Below are 17402 nucleotides of genomic sequence, written 5' to 3'. Positions count from 1 at the left end.
GATATCACTTATGGAGCTTGCTATGCTAACTATCAACAGTCGGCGCACCTCAAAGTCTGTACAGATATCACTTATGGAGCTTGCTATGCTAACTATCAACAATCGGCGCACCTCAAAGTCTGTACAGTTATCACTTATGGAGCTTGCTATGCTAACTATCAACAATCGGCGCACCTCAGAGTCTGTACAGATATTGCTTATGGAGCTTGCTATGCTAACTATCAACAGTCGGCGCATCTCAGAGTCTGTACAGATATCACTTATGGAGCTTGTTATGCTAATTATCAACAGTCGGCGAACCTCAAATTCTGTACAGATATCACTTATGGAGCTTGCTATGCTAACTATCAACAGTCGGCGCACCTCAGAGTCTGTACATTCACGATTCACGTGGAAAGGGAGAACTAACAATCTTGGAATGGTGACTCAAAATACCAAACATGTCAACATGAGGAGTGACTAGTTCATCAGTTCTTTCTAATTAACCTACATAGACATAAAATATATTTGGACAAATTTCTTATATCTTTTAACCTACTAGGTGATACAGTTCTGAAGTGTTTAAAAATATTTGACCACTTGTAGTATTGTTTGGAATATACGGAATTCTTATGTTAGAGAAGAGAATCGCATCTGAGAAGAAAGTGAATCACTGAGTTGACAAAGTCGTCTTCTCTTGGTATATTCTGCCAGTCTCAATGGGCAAGTTATGATTTGAAGTATTTAGGAGTAACAGATAATTTACTTACTTTTAGTGTTTATAGTATATACCCTTTGGACTCGACTCCATACTTTCCCTCGACTTTTGTATAAATGTATCCTTAAGTGTCTTTTCGACAGTTGAAACTAGCAAATTGGTATTGCGTATGTACGGTTTTTGTAAAACTTCAGTGAGTCCAACATTGTTTAGTATGTAATGAAGCGATACAAAAAATGTGATATTTTATGCATGCAACTTTGGCAACTCAGTTTGTGTCAGTTTCAAGAATTTTAAGGGTATTTTTTCTATTACTTCTAATTTTCAAAACCCCATTCATATGAACAATATAAAAGTTTTGGAGCAGCCATTATATGAAAAGCAATTGGAAGACAATCGCGTGGTAGGTTTATATTTCTGGCGCTTTTTAATAAACAGGTCATCACTTTTGCTGCATTTTCAATCAGAGCTTAAATTCTCACAACAATTTATTACTTCAGTGGAATATTAATCCTCGGTTGGCACGGGTATCTTCTTTTTTTCTAGGGGCCCTTTACTTATAAAAAATATTACTTTTGATGATTTAGCTTGTTCATCTCAAATTTATACACACACTCCCAAAAAAAGAAAGGCACAGGTAGTATGTAGTTCATTGAATCTGACTGCACAAAAAATCTGGTATATAAATTTGATACATGTTCATTGGAAAATATTGGTGGCCTCATATTCGATAAACGGTGTGTCAAAACAAAGCCATTGTCGATTTGCAATCTTTTAAACGGCATTGTTTTCACATTTTTCAACAATGTCATGGAGGAAAACATCAAAGCAAAATGCATTTGCATGTTATGGCATTCATAACTCGTGGCAGTGGCTATAAAAAGGCAAGCAGAAGCGAAAAATTTGTCATGCAATTGTTAACATTTTCCCAGTTCTAAAATGCAGAGACTCAGCGCCGCCAATCTGAACATCGCCATAGGACGTATCCAAAGAGGAGGAATCGCAGTCGTCTGTTGCACACCAATTCAACGTCCACCACAGCACCATTTGTCGCCTTTGTGACCGATTCACACAGTTCAGTTCCTTTGCAGACCATCCGGCCGAGAGTTACCACCCCTGCACAGGATTGCTACATTCGACTGTTCCACCTACGTCATCGCAATGCTACAGCTACGGAGACGGCACACTTTTACGGAGACGGCAGGACGCATCCCTGGTTTGAGGAGGATATCGGACCAGACTGAGGAACCGAGGCTGGAATAAGATCCAGAAGGCCCTTATCGTCCCTGTTTTGCAACAGATCCATCGACAGCGACGCTTGCGTTGGTGCCATACCTCACAGCCTTGGAATTTGAGAAACTGGTGACGAGTGTTGTTTAGTGATGAATCACGATTTCTTCTTCACCGGCAAGATGGAAGACAATGTGTTTATATTTGTCGAATTGAGCATTTTGCCCCACAGAAAATCACTACATGAATCAAATTCTTCAACCTCACCTTCTTCCAATCATTGGCCACCAGAGGGAGCTGTTTCAACAGGACAACGCTCCACCGCATACATCTCGTGTCACTACCTAAATAATGCCAACATCAACTTCTTGCCCTGGCTCTCAAGATCTCATGATCTGAAACCATTCGAACACCTCTGGGATGAACTCGATTGACGTGTACATCAACGTTGTCATTTAATGATTCCCTATTTGGGAAATGTAAACATAAATGGATTACATATATAACAAACTTTTGATGAACTTGGACATAGCTACATTTGGTTTTCACAAACTTTCAAAAATCCCTCATACCTTAAACATCTAGTCCATAAAACAATAAATGACATTAACCTGCAGTGTTGGACCAGTGTACTGGATAAGTCTTCAAAAGGCACAATGGATAGTATCACCAAAAATGATTGCCTAAATTTTGAATATTATTTAAACGTACTGCAGGAAAACGCTTGGCGAGTCTTACTTAAGTTTAGAACTTGTAATCATAATCTACCTATTGAAACTGGGAGATGGAGAAAAATACCTTTAACCGAGAGGAAATGCCAACTTTGCACATTATCTGACATAGATGAAGAATTTCATTATTTGTATATTTGTCCATCTTCAGAAAACGAAAGAAAACACTTTTTACACAGATTCTACTACATTTAACCCAATATGCATAAAACTTATTTACTTTTCAATAATTCACGGCTAGGAACATTGAGAAAACTGTCAAAATTCTGTAAAATCATCATGTCATTGTTTAAACCTATCAAGTAACTCTCCCTCTTTTTGAATTGCACATATATTGCTGTCATAGTAAATCTGTATTAATATGAATGCATGCTCGGCCAAGATGTTTTTGTATGTATTCTATATCTATATGTATACGTATTATGTTGTTGAAATTATGTTGTACTTCTGATGCCGCTGATAGCGGCCTGAGCGTAAACAAAGCTCAGTTCAGTTCAGTTTAGTTACAAGCAGAATGGTGCAGTATTCCACATGACAGAATTCGTACACTTATCCAGGAGTGCCGAGGAGATGCAGAGCTGTGATTACTGCCCGGAGCGGTCACACGAGATACTGAGTTCAGCGTAACCTTGTGGCTTTATTTGATATGACAATGAACAGTTTTCAATGCCTTTGTACAACGACAACATGTGACTATCAAGCTCCAAAATTTGATATCTGTATCTATGATATTAAATTAAATATATCGACTTTATTAGGTACATTGAATTTCCTAAAAATCTACCTGTACTTTTCTTTTTTTGAAGAGTGTATGTAAATGGAAATTAATCAGGCAACACCTAATTCATAGACCTATTATTCTGTGAATTAAGAGAACAGAATGTTACGGATTAATCCGTGTGACATATTGCATCTTGCTGTATAGCATGACGTTTTTGTAGATAAGTACTGCAACTGCATATGTATGTACTGCAACGACGCGCAATGCACGGATTTGCGCAATGTCAAACCAAAACATTTTTGAAATCAAGTTTGGAATCATGACATGTCACACTCTGTCCTTTCAATTTGTATTGCGTGTTCAGGACCCTAATTGTCTTGGCACGTCGTAAATTGTCAGAGGCTACAAGGTGTAAAATTATTGGCATCCATTATTCCTGGTAAGTAATACATCCAAAATTGACATTTAAACATTAATATAACAGTCTGAATAAACACATACACGAAAAGGATACACACAGTGTTTTCCCCGAGTCTCCAGAGGCAGTTATTTTGATCTTGATTTAGAACACGACACTGGTGCCACCTAAAAAAATACTGTACCGTATTCGTGCTAAAAGTAATGAAAATGCATTGCTCTGCTTCAGTTCCACAACCATGCTCAGATTACCGCTAATATTTTATGAATTACTTTATTTAGGATTTCCAAATGTGATTGGCTGTGTTGACGGCACACAGATTAAAATCCAAACGCCAAAGGTCAACAAAGCTGACTTTGTCAACAGAAAGGGATTTCATTCTCTGAATGTTCAGGCAATTGAGATTAAAAAATGATTTTTTGTAAATTGAATATTTTCCATAAACATTGAAGTCAAACATCTCCTGTAAACATATGTATGAATGATACTAGAGTACAAGTTAGATTATGGCATTTATGATTAACTGAATAACAAACAAGGTGTATGTCCACAATGAAAAATAATATATTGATACACAAAAAAAACAAAGCTGTCAAAAGTATGTGTCTGTAATTCCTGGCATCTACAATATTAATTTGACAATACCTAAAAAAGTATGTTTTAGTTAAATTGATACAAACTCCGCATCTGTTAATGGGTGTACATACATGGACTGCCTGTGATTTCATTAAAAGAACTTGCTTATGCTTCAGGCTGTTGAAACACATGATAAATGTTGAAAGATGTTTTAAAACTGACAAATAAGATGATCTTCCATTATCCCACCAATCATTCATGTCATCAAACATTGTTCGTAATCCAGATTGTAAATTACTTTTATAAAGATTGTTTGCTGAACATATCGGGGCATAAAGCAGCAGGGCCACCACCATAAATCAATCTGTGAGTCGGGGGCACGGGGGGCCCAGTCGTCTAAGGCGCCGCGATTCGCTGTGCAGAGTTGCGTCCCTTGGGCACGCCAGAAACCTATGATTGTGGGTTCGAATCCCGGTTCGCCCCGATTATGTTTCTAGGTTTGTCAGCACCATACCCGTGCTCGTGGGTTTCACCGAAGTGGTAAACGTCTGAGACTTGCATCACTTCGGGCTTTCCTTCCACATTAAGCTGACACGCCGTGATATAACTGGAATACTGTTAAAAGCGGCGTTAAACCCAACTCACTCACTCACTCAATCTGTGAGTCTGGAAGCTTTCGACTCAGCTTTCAACTTTTGAAATAAGCTTAATTTACTGTCTTCACATTGAAACACAGAAGGTTTAGACACATTTCTAAAGGCAGAGGAAGGCGCTGCTTTTTATGTATTCAATACACTGTTTGAAATTCCAGACATACATTTATGTTTTATTCCGAGGAAATAATAGATATCAAACAGCTTTAGCATGGAATGTTAACAGAGGCGATTGTAAATTAACCGTTTCCATAATCAAAAGAAATATCTGCTAAAAGTCTCACCTACAGCACCAGGAAACGGAGAAGGCGATTGTCAATGACACCTGCAAGAATGAAGATGTAGACAGCGACGTTTCAATAACATCGCTCTCTTTTATGTCTTCTGTCATCACACAGCTTGTATTCAGTGTCATCATGTACTCTGTAAGACCAGTGATTCTTTGCTTTGAAGCATGTAAATCCTCAATCGTCTTATTTAGTTAAATGTTCAAACTCTGAATGTCAGTACTGAATTTAGCTGCATTTCCTACTTCTGTCTCTACTCTCATCACACAGCTTGTATTCGGTGTCATCAAATCCTCCCTAAGAGTGAGTGAGTATGGTTTTATGCCGCTTTTAGCGATATTCCAGCAATATCACAGCGGGGGACACCAGAAGTGGGCTTCACAAATTGTATCCATGTCGGGAATCAAACCGGGGTCTTCGGCGTGACTAGCAAACGCTTTAACCAGTAGGCTACCTGACTGCCCACCTCCCTCAGAGCAGTGGTCATTATCTTTGCATCACGAAGAACAGCTGCCATCTCATTCAGCTGCAGTTGTAAACTATGGATGTCTTTGGTCTGCTGGCAACATAATTTTCAAGACTCTCTTTGTAAGTGTCTCGTTTCCTTTCAACATGTCTTAACTGGCATGCCACTGAGCGAAGTTGTGTCTTTGTGTCATGAATAGAGGCTTTTATGCTGTTAACTACATCTAGAACATGTCCGCTGATGCTATTCCCCAAATAGCCTTCTTTTGGAATGTCAGTAACAGCTTGTTTCACTTGACGCTTTATCAAGGAAGGAATGAACGTAAGCTAGTTCTTTTGTCAGTGATAACTGACACATGTTAAAGTCTTGATATTAACAACTATCCTTCCCCTGCTTTGATATATGTGGCCAGGATGTGGCCAAACTGGTGTCAGCATGAATGTCGCTGACACCACACAACAACACAAGACTGAGAAATATAACACTTTTCGTTTCCATTGCGTACAGTTACTGTGTAGGTCGGCCCGACTCAAGTGTTTGGCAAAAGGCCAGCTCGGGCAAACGGGTATGCATGTTGCGCCACAATAGAAAACAGGATGGATCACTTTTTTCAGAATATTGTCTTTGATACAAAGAACGCAGTAATAGTCAAAGGTATTATCACCATTTAGTAACTTTAATATATACTCGTCAAAAAAAGAAACGCAAAGCCAGATTTGTGTGGGGTTGGAAAAGACATTTATCCAAAAACCGTCCAAGGTATTGAGCCAAAATGTTGTGGAGAGAACACTTAGTGATTGTAGTCAGCTCAGTTATCGGTACATAGGACAAGTCCAAGGTGAAAGTCAGCTACCATCAATAACAGGCCAGTCCCGCACTGGAATCGATAGTGGCCTGAAATCTCCTGCCAATGTAAGAGACGAGTATGAGAATCATAACCTGGGAAATGGTAGCCGACACGGCCTGCAACCCAAAAGCCAACTGCTACAATGTCTCATCACACAGGTGCTCTATACGGTTTAAATCCGGGGATCTGGAGGGCGCGGGGAGAACATTAATGTTGTTGTTGTGTAGAAAGGCTCTTGTGATCCGTGCTGTATGCGGTCCTGCTAGAATATACCGTTGGGAGGATGTGTGGTTGGTGAATTTCGTTGATGTATGGTTGAGCTGTAAGATTGCCCTGGATATGAACCAAACCTGTCCTGCCATGATAGCCGCCCACATCATAACGCCACCCTCATCAAACATGTCCACTTCCCGTACGCAGTTTTCGGCTTAACGTTATCCCTGCCTTCTGTAGACCCGTGCTCTTCCATTGCAGTCGTTGTTGATGATGTTGTTGACGATGGTATCAATATCGATATAATGCGTCGCACAGGACGTCTTTCTGCTCTCAAATGGTTTCGTAAACACTCTGGTCTGAGATTCTGCACAGTCCGGGTATTTGGGATGCGGTTGATGTTGCTGTGGTCGTCCTTTCAGGTGGCGCAGTCGGATGGAGCAGGCGGGGGGTTGACCCATGCTGTTGAAACCAATCTAATAGCCTTGTGATGGTGCTGGGCATTATATTGAAAATCCTGGCTACAGCTGATTGGGAATCCCCTGCCTGCAAGTGGGCTATGCCATTGTTTCTTTGCACTTCTGTTAATCCTGGCATGTTGTTGAACTGATTGACGCAGACACTCATGAAGATCAACCTCCACGTGGTGGTTACTGGGTAGAGTTTATGGCTCTTTTCCTGTGTGGACCCGGGGTAGAATGTGTCCTCAGCACCCCGCCCATTGCTTTTTGTACGAGGCGACTAAATTGGGGAACCCCTTTTGCTGTGGGTTGCGCCCCTGTGTCGATGGAGGACGGGATTTTGGTGGTCGAGGGCACTGGAGCCAGGAACAGGTGTTCCTTGTGCCCAACACACCACTTTAGGAGGAACAAGCCTGACATTACTTCTTGTAGTCTTCATAGCTTTTCATGTCTTTATTTCTGAAGTATAGCATTCAGGCAGCCCTGGTGTTGCAGCCTGGCTTCCACTGCGACACCATCCTTGTTGACATTTGAGGGCGGGAGGGAGCAGGGATGTCAAATCTTCTTTCTTTCATCATGTCTAACCCACAATCCGCTGATTCTCGTTCCAAAACTAAACATAGACATGTAGAAACAGATGCTGTTTTATCATCAGATGATGACAAATCGGATAAATTCCAGGTTCATTGCCACGATTTCTGGTTGTGGAAAGAATAGATGGCTACTCAAGGTCAACCCTTTTGTTATTTCAAAGGCAATAGAGAAAACTTGTGTTAACGTCAAAAACGTCACTCGTCTCCGTAGTGGTTCCATACTGGTAGAATGTGCTGGGAGACAACAATCTATAAATCTGCTCAACGCACATTACTTTGCAAATACAGAGATTGTTGTCTTTGAGCACAGATCACTGAATGTGTTCAAGGGTATTGTACGGGATCGTTCCAAATGTCTGTCAGACATGTCTTAGGAGGAAATTGTGGCAGAGCTAAAACCTAAAGGTGTTATCGCAGTTAAACGGTTAGAGCAAAGAACATCACAAGATCATTAAAATCAATACTTACCTTTTCACATTTGCTCTTTTAAACTTAAAAAATCTACCAAAGCCGGCTATTTCAACCTGGGAGTGGATATTTTTGTACCAAGTCCATTCCATTGCTTCAAACATCAGAGATTTGGACATGGTGCCGGATTCTGTATAAACTCTCCAGTTTGCTCCCGTTTTAGTGAAAAACATGACAGCACCGATTGCACAAATGTTACTAAGGGTGCAAACTGCAATGGTTTGAAAGAGAAAAAAAAATCGATGCAATAAAGTACACGAATAGCATTTTCTGACGCTAAGAAACTTGTTGCAGAACTGTCAGCACCAAATCCTTCCTCGAAATCTTCTTCTGCCAGAGCATCCTCTTCTATCTGCAAAGTAGATAATGACTGCCAGACAGCCATATCCTGGGTTTCAGGCAAACAAACTCCCTTGTTTTCCATTTGTGAAGAATCTGCTTCTTGTGAAACACAGACCGAGATTCAATTGAACCCTTTGCCTCAGTCGCAAAATAAATCTCTGCCTGAGACACAAAAAGACCCTCTGTCTGAAACACAACCAGAGCCACACCAGGAAGTACACGAATCTACAACAGTCCATTTTGACAAAAAGGGGAAAATTGTTAAGAAAAAAAGAAACATGTTGCGGTACCAGTGCCTTTTACAACCTCCATAGAGGTTCCTAATCCGTTTGAACATCTGCAGATGGATGTCACTCAGCAGCTTATCAGGCGGAGTGGATATTCCCCCAGATCACCTGTTAAACCTCCCTAATTTCTCAAGTTTATACACAGTGGAATTGTAGAGAGCTTCAGCTTAATTTTAATGACTTACAGCGTTAAGGTTTTTTAGCTTTAGCTTCTGCATTTTGTTTACAAGAAACCTTCCTCAAAACTACTGATAACTTTGATTTAAGACAGTATGATTCTTACCATTGCTCTTCCCCTTCGGGTGATAAAGCAACTGGAGGATCTTCTGTTATGGTGAGGCAGGGCATCATTCACAGTCCTGTTCCTCTCAATACCCCTCTTCAGGCTGTTGCAGTACGTATAACATTTAACATTGTTTTTACTTTGTGTCCGTTGTATGTACAGCCATCCTATTCTCTTCAACAGTCTGATCTCCAGGGACTGTATGACCAGCTCCCCAAAACATGTGTCATCATGGGAGTTTTGAATGATAATAACCCACTTTTGGGGTAGTAATGTCACCAACACTAAAGGAAAATTACTAGAGGATTTTTTCTTCAATAATGATTTATGTCTTTTTATTGATGGTTCTCACATGTATATTCATCCTGCAACTGGAACATACTCATGTCTGGACTTGTCAGTTGTAGATTCAAGTGTATTTAATGAATTTGAATGGTCGGTCCACGATGACCTCTGTGAAAGTGACAATTTTCCTACCATTTTAAAATCTGTTACACCGTCTGATGTTCCTCCATCATCACGATGACATTTAACTAAAGCCAGCTGGGCGTTATACGAAGTCCTTTGTTCTTACAAACAAAAACATGACGTTTTGATTGATTTTTCCCGACCCTATACAACTTTTCTCTGATGAACTTACTAAAATAGCTGATGAATGTATTCCGAAGTCCTCCTCAGATCCTCACAAACGTAAAACATTGTTCAACATATACGCTAACAAGCTAAAAAAGGGCTCTAAAATATGTCCAACACCATCCAAAGGTCCATAATATCAATAAATTTAAAGTTGTAAATGCTAAAACCCGGCGCAATTTCAAACAAAACAAACGTCAATCTTTGCAAAATTATGTATCCAAGATATATTCACGGACCCCTACGTCCAAGGTATTGATTATGATTCAGAAAATAAAAGGTAAAGGTGCTACATCAAGCATCCACCATCCCAAAGATTGGAATCAATTGTTAACTGATAAATCAGAAATTGCAAAGGCTAGAAAAATGCTTTTTGCCTGTAAAATAAGGATAAAAGATTTAACAGACGTATTGACATATCAAGTAAATACCTAAATAATTCAGTCACAAGCAGTCCTATCAAGAGGTGCACAGGAGAAAATTTCGAATGTAAACAGGAAGTTCACATTTATTCGAAGTCTAATTATGGCAGTCTAACACAGACTATAGAAATATGCGCTCGTAACTCTGTTGTAATGATAATAATGCAGTCGTCATAAAATAGGGTTAATAAGCAACTACTCAAGCATACGATCAAGTCTACAGTATGATAATAAAACAAAACAGGTATAGGGGTGGTCTCAAAAACAAAAACAAAAGGTAAAAATATATTAGGCAGCTTTGTTACAGATTGATTATAGTCTACACGCTTTATCAGCAGATGGTAACCCTTACTTGTGGTTGAACTTGAGACAAAATTAAATCAATCAATAGCTCTTTAGGATTGGATTTCGATACACTGTGCATAGCGATGACCAAGCAGTTTTCAGGGGAAATTATTCCAACCTGTCTATGAGGTCACATTATCTCCGAACCATTTATAACTATCACAGTCATGGCATCCAGATAATTTACCTTGATGAATCATTCCACTGACTACATGTGGCTATCGGCAGATGGACAAAAAGCTCCCATGGTACTATTAGGTAAAGGTAATCGTGTCATTGTTTTGCACACCGCAACCAATGACAATTCGGTTGAATAAGAAATTCATAAACGACAAGACATATGTGCTGGCGGCATTACATTGTCACGTTGTCTTACGTACGCCAGTCAGACATTGTGAGCTCAACCCTGTTGTACCTATCTTGGCAATGGCTCGTGGCAAGACATAACACAACATTCCAAAGTACACATTCATATACGTCAGCGGAGATATACATTACCTCAAGATACCATCTGTAGAACAACAAACACTTCTTGATTCCAATACCTCAACCTTCCAATACTCATACCCTTTCATAGCTTTTAACCATTCTATCATATATTCAAGCAAATATAATGCAGTACATATCCTACATTGCTACCCCGCCAACGCACATGTCAATTAAGTACAATAACAGCAATATTTTAAAACCACCCCCAATATTTGCCGTTTAATATATGCATGACACCACACGAATATTTCCTGAGTTTATTATCCCTTTTCTTGTAAACGTACATTTGAAGGGTGATCACAATGTCGGTTGGGACACGCTAGATTAGGTCAATTCGCATTATTTTGATATATGATCATTTTATAGTCCTATGACTCGTATTTATTAAATGAAGCCAGAAAAGCATTTTCTAGCATTTCCGACAGTAGTATAGTCCTCGCTATGGCCAAACAAGGATCTGAAGACATCCCATTACGGGTCAGGTCAGAATAACCTTTCATCCGACCAATCAAGGTGTCGCTTACCAGAACAGGAAAGTGAAAGTCAGAATGTTTTCAAATTCAGCCTCGAAAACGTAAACGGGGGATATTCCGAATGTGTGAGTGAGTGAGTGAGTTGGGTTTAACGCCGCTTTTAACATAGTTCCAGTTATATCGCGGCGTGTCAGCTTAATGTGGAAGGAAAGCCCGAAGTGATGCAGGTCTCAGACGTTTACCACTTCGGTGAAACCCACGAGCACGGGTATGGTGCTGACAAACCTAGAAACATAATCTGGGTGAACCAGGATTCGAACCCACAATCATAGGTTTCTGGCGTGTCCAGGGGACGCAACTCTGCACAGCGAATCGCGGCGCCTTAGACGACTGGGCCACCTGTGCCCCCTATTTCGAATGGAACATGTAGATTGAAAGGTCAACATTTTCTACTCGTTTTCAAATACTACTCACAAAGGTATTCAAACTCACGCTTTGACTAAAACAAATAAAAGGTAGTTGGGGTTAATGGTGTGTAAAAAAAATGAATGATTCTTTACACGATTCCTGTAGGATTTGTATTAAGTCTGTTCATCTACTATAAACTGCGCTGGGAGTTACCAGGTGGTCATGGATTGGGCCTATCGGAAATTGAAATCACAACAGAATGACCAGACTCACTTGCTAAAAATCAGCAAGGAGATCAGATAAGAGTAGACTAGTTTGTCAATGATATGAATAAGAATCCTGTTCAATGCTTTCAATAAATGTTTCTGTGACAGTATCAGAATGGTTAAATTGTCAGTTTGTCCCGATAGAGTGCCTTGTTGACATCGTCATGTACTATCCAGCCTTCACCTTATGCACTCCAAGCCTTTCACACCGGAAATAGCAAAGTGTGAAAAAGGTCAATGGGGCGTATTTATAGCATTGTTTGGCGAGGTAGTGTTAGGGCCGAATGTTTAGCAATTGAAATCTAATCCAACTCAAGTCTAGAACGATTTGGCAAGTCTAGATTGCCTCAGCTCAAATAAGCATTTGCTCTGGGCTCAATATAGAGTTTACTTCCTATTTCCCAGCTAACACATAACATGCTAGATTATATGTTTAACATGACTTTATTTCTGGGGAATGCCTGGTTTAGCTCCCCAATGAAGAGGGAAACTAGTTTGAATAATGAATTACGCACCAATTTCCCTTGAATATCATCCCTAAAACAGAACACGTCAAGTTTAAGCTATAATAGATTGTTGTAAAGTCATTATTCAGTGCATAATATCTCCATTTTGTTATTGTAAAGAAGTAGCATGAACCCATAGTTTCGATTTCATCTGGATTGGATAGCGGGACGCCACAAATAGCCAGCCAGTCAAAAAACTACCAAGGGGGGGGGGGGGGGGGGGGGGGGGGATGAATGAAACACGTGACGATCCGGGTTAGAATTGGTCTTCGGCTGGTCAGGCTCGCTGATTGTGTTGATGAATTGTATCCCAATTGCGTAGATCGATGTTTATGATGTCAGTCACTGGATTGTCTGGTCCAGGCTCGATTATTTACAGACCTCCGTCATAGCTGGAATATTACTGAGTGCAGCGTTAAACAAGCAAACAATACCCTTCTAGACTGGAGAACATTATACGCTAGATAATCGAGATGGACTTGGGGATGGCTTTGCATACTGTGAACATTCAATATTAGAGTTACCGTCTTAGATTCCTCAAAAAGGATCTGGAAATAAAGGATAAAGCTCTTTAGCTATAGGAGGGGGAGGGGGGGATAAACTCATGCCATTCCATATTGCTTTGTTTTCTCAATTTTAGCAAATATTCATCAGAAAACATGTGACATACTGGTAAAAGTCGCGTCAAACCAAACATCATTTACAGGTGGTACTTGTTGTTTTCCTGCCTGGTGCACGGTATTAAGGGGCTAAAACAAGGACTGGTCTGCACAGAGTCAATATACTGTGTCTTCAGGTTAAAACTGGGGCATAGTATCTCAACTGGCCATATAAAATCAGCATCAGGCTGAACTAGTACACGCACGCTGGCACGCACGCACGCACGCACTCACACACACACGTGTAAGCTAGTCGTTATACAAGTGCAATAATCAAGAAAGCGATGTTGAACCCCACTTCACCTGATCACCGCACTCGGATATAACTGGTGTGGGAGTGCCCCCGCAGTTCAGATATACAAGGCTGTGAGAGAAATCACTAAGACAGGCCGGCCATATTCAGACGGTGTTCAACCTGATGAAAACCGAGGAGCCGTCATTCTTTTGACAGACCAAAAGTCTGTGCATACCCAGGATTTGAACATATATCCGAACAGCGGATCCTGATAAGACTAAGTGATGCAATTGATTGTATTATTTTAAAATTCTGTGATGTATTATTTGATATCGTCTAAGTCCAGTGAGTTATGCCAATATCCTCAAACTGACAAGAACAGATTGGGTATGAGTCAGTCGCGCCACCGCCGTATGACATAAGGACCAAATTCAGACAAGCGATTCACGAACGTGACTGCCAGAGCGCACAAAGCACCAGATTATACACTTTGGGACCCGCGGGCATGCACGAGTGTGGTTGGCTGTGTTTTGATCGACCATGAGTGTATATTGCCAAGCTTCTGTTAGTGTGTCGTGTCAGGTTTCAACTACACGTGTATTTCGGGCAGCGCGTGCACTACAGTCACCCCGGCTCACGGAGAAAGAAAAGACAAGACAGCCTGTATTGTAATTTGTGACAACAGCACCCCGTTATAAGACTTTGACCGATTGAAAAAAAGCGCTGACAGGCGCGTCGGCCTGAGTATGACAGTTCGGTCGTTTGACAAGATATTCACAAATTTGAATGTTTATTTGTTTAACGCCGCATTCAGCAATAGTCCAGCTATGTGACGGAGGTCTGGACTAGACATTCCAGTGATTATCTGTTATATAGCTGGACTGTTGCTGCGTGCGGCGTTAAACAAACACAACAAACACACGTGAAAGGATATCAACTTTGATGTGACTATTAATAATCGTAAGGACCTCTCTCACTCAAGTTGAAATATTTGAGACTGTTAAATTATTAAACTTAAAACGTCAACGCCAGAGTATAATCAATGTCGATTATCCGCCGAGGCAGATTCCAGCGGACACAAAAGGCAAAATTGTAGGGAAAATTATATGAATGGATATTGAAAATCAGTGATGACACCAGGTATTCGCGAAAAGGGTTTGCTTGTCCAGCTTTACAGGTAGAACCCGTCACTCACACAATTTGCAGGAAAATGAAATATATTTGTTGCCTGACACGGCACAAAAGTACTGACATACGACGGCGGCGGATTGTAAACACTCAATCGAGTCTGGACCACACAATCCCGTGACAGCCCGTTTACTGATTGTGTTGAAACAAAAAACGAAATGTTAGCTACTACTTCAGCTCAAAAGATGTATCGATGGTTAAAGTGCAAAAACTGTTCAATTGTAATAATAATGTAAAATGAAAAAAAATCGGTCAAAGTTTTGTAAATATATCATGTATGCATTAAAGTGAACTTTGCATTTGTCACACCTTCTTTATGTAAATACTAGCATTGTCTTCAAATCATCATTATGCTATCATGTGTACTTTCGTTATGTAAATACTAGCATTGGCTTCAAATCAGCATTATGCTATCATGTATAGCTTCGTTATGTAAATACTAGCATTGTCTTCAAATCATCATTATGCTATCATGTATAGCTTCGTTATGTAAATACTAGTATTGTCTTCAAATCAGCATTATGCTATCATGTATAGCTTCGTTATGTAAATACTAGCATTGGCTTCAAATCATCATTATGCTATCATGTATACCTTCGTTATGTAAATACTAGCATTGTCTTCAAATCATCATTATGCTATCATGTAAAGCTTCGTTATGTAAATACTAGCATTGTCTTCAAATCATCATTATGCTATCATGTATAGCTTCGTTATGCAAATACTAACATTGTCTACAAATCATCATTACACTATCATGTATAGCTTTGAGTTGTATTCTGTTCTCAAGTTCCGAGGTATGCCGGGCGCGCGGTTCCCTCCCAAGACGCAGAACTGACAAAACACATGTAGACACCTTAAACTCACGCGACAATGGCGTGGAACGCATCGCCAATCTTTTGCATGGAAAATGGTAGAGTAAATTGTGTTTTACGTCGCACTCCACAATATTCCAGCTATATCACAGCGGTCTGTAACTTAACGAATCTGGTCCAGACAATCGAGTGATTTATTTAATAGACATCGGTCCACGACATCTGGGTAAGGTAACTGGCAATTAGCCAAGTCGCCGAGCCTGGCATCCCCGAGCCACTGTCTCGCAGGACAAGCACTTAAAGGTTTCTAATAACCAGTTCTCACCCGCAGTCCACATGGAGGTCTCGTCATCAATATCATCATCAATAAACAATGTGGACAAACCTGGCCACGACAGTTGTACTGTTAGCCCCGGCCTAGTGTAAGTAACCTAACTGTACAAGTGGGAAGTGCACTCTCAGACAGCTTCCCTTCGTACTGCTACACAACTGTTTGCTCTGACTGTCCCACAGATTAAACACGAACGCCACCAAGACATTCCTACAACGACAGAATGGTGTAAGAAAACGAGACTATAGGCTATGCAGAGTTGCGTCCTTTGGGCGCGCCAGAACCTATGACAGTTGGTTTCGAATCTCGGTTCGCCCCGATTATGTTTCTAGGTTTGTCAGCACCATACCCGTGTTCGTGGCTTTCACTGAAGTAGAAAGCGTCTGAGACCTGCATCACTTCGGGCTTTCCTCCCACATTAAACTGACACGCCGTGATATAACTTGAATACTGTTAAAAGCGGCGTAAAACCCTACCCACTCACTCACTCTCACTCAAATGTATGCAGTGTTAAACAGGTTTATAGGATACTGAATACTTTCAGGCATTTTGAATCACCATGGTCCACACCCGATGTATAAACATGCCGGGTGGATCCAAGTTTGTAAACATGTCACAAACAGTGATTTTACTTTTTTCTAAACGATATAGATTAAGAGATCATAAGCGTGTATAATTGATATTGCTTGCTTGCTCTTGAAATATCACTCTCACTGACCCACTGTATGAACATGCCATTTTTTAATAATACACGGATGTGTCGAGGCAATGGCTATCCGCACAGATACAGTCAGTCCTCACACAATGGTATATAATATGGGAAAAGTGCTTTACACTGGTTCAAAATGTTTTTGTCGTTAACAGAGCTTCAGATAACCAAAATACATTAAAAAAATCACCGTAACCATATTAACAAAACACATATGAGCATAATAACCCATGGTAGCCTTCAATGAGCTCGTATTCATACCTGTAAACTTCAAATATCTATATTTACTGATAGAATGCAAGCACCAGGTACACGTGACCTCTTAACTGCAGCGAATAGAGCCATATTTTCCTTATTACATAAAAAAGCATCGTAACATTGTTACGATTTTGATCCGATACAGCAGAATCTGTCACGACATAGTCACGATTGTAATCCGACGAGACAAAATGGGTTGAGTTTCCCGAATGTATGAAGGTGCAAACGTAAGGTGGAGGTGCTTCGTGAAAATCCGCTACGTAAACGCCACGAGAACATACTGTAATCTTCCAGTAACACTGTTGTGAACGATTTGTATAAATCCATATTATAAAACCGATCTGCACATGTTCCTTGAACCGGGTAAATCAAACCGGTGTGACACTTTGATG

The 17402-nt window shown here is 40.3% G+C and overlaps 1 protein-coding gene across 1 annotated transcript in view; it reads right to left on the bottom strand.

The window, feature by feature from the left end:
* LOC139472810 (uncharacterized) overlaps nucleotides 1-5661 on the bottom strand; it is a 40780-nt gene extending 35119 nt beyond the window's left edge. The window contains exon 1 of the mRNA XM_071255289.1: nucleotides 5311-5661. Coding sequence (XP_071111390.1) covers nucleotides 5311-5444 — 134 coding nt within the window. The 5' untranslated portion in view covers nucleotides 5445-5661. The remainder of the gene's footprint in view (nucleotides 1-5310) is intronic.
* Nucleotides 5662-17402: the final 11741 nt, after the last annotated feature.

Source organism: Haliotis cracherodii, unplaced genomic scaffold (assembly GCF_022045235.1).
Source record: "Haliotis cracherodii isolate W230 unplaced genomic scaffold, xgHalCrac1.p SCAF_25, whole genome shotgun sequence".
Lineage (NCBI taxonomy): Eukaryota > Metazoa > Mollusca > Gastropoda > Lepetellida > Haliotidae > Haliotis > Haliotis cracherodii.
The sequence above is the reverse complement of the archived record's forward strand: the minus strand, read 5'-3'. Positions and strand labels throughout refer to the sequence as shown.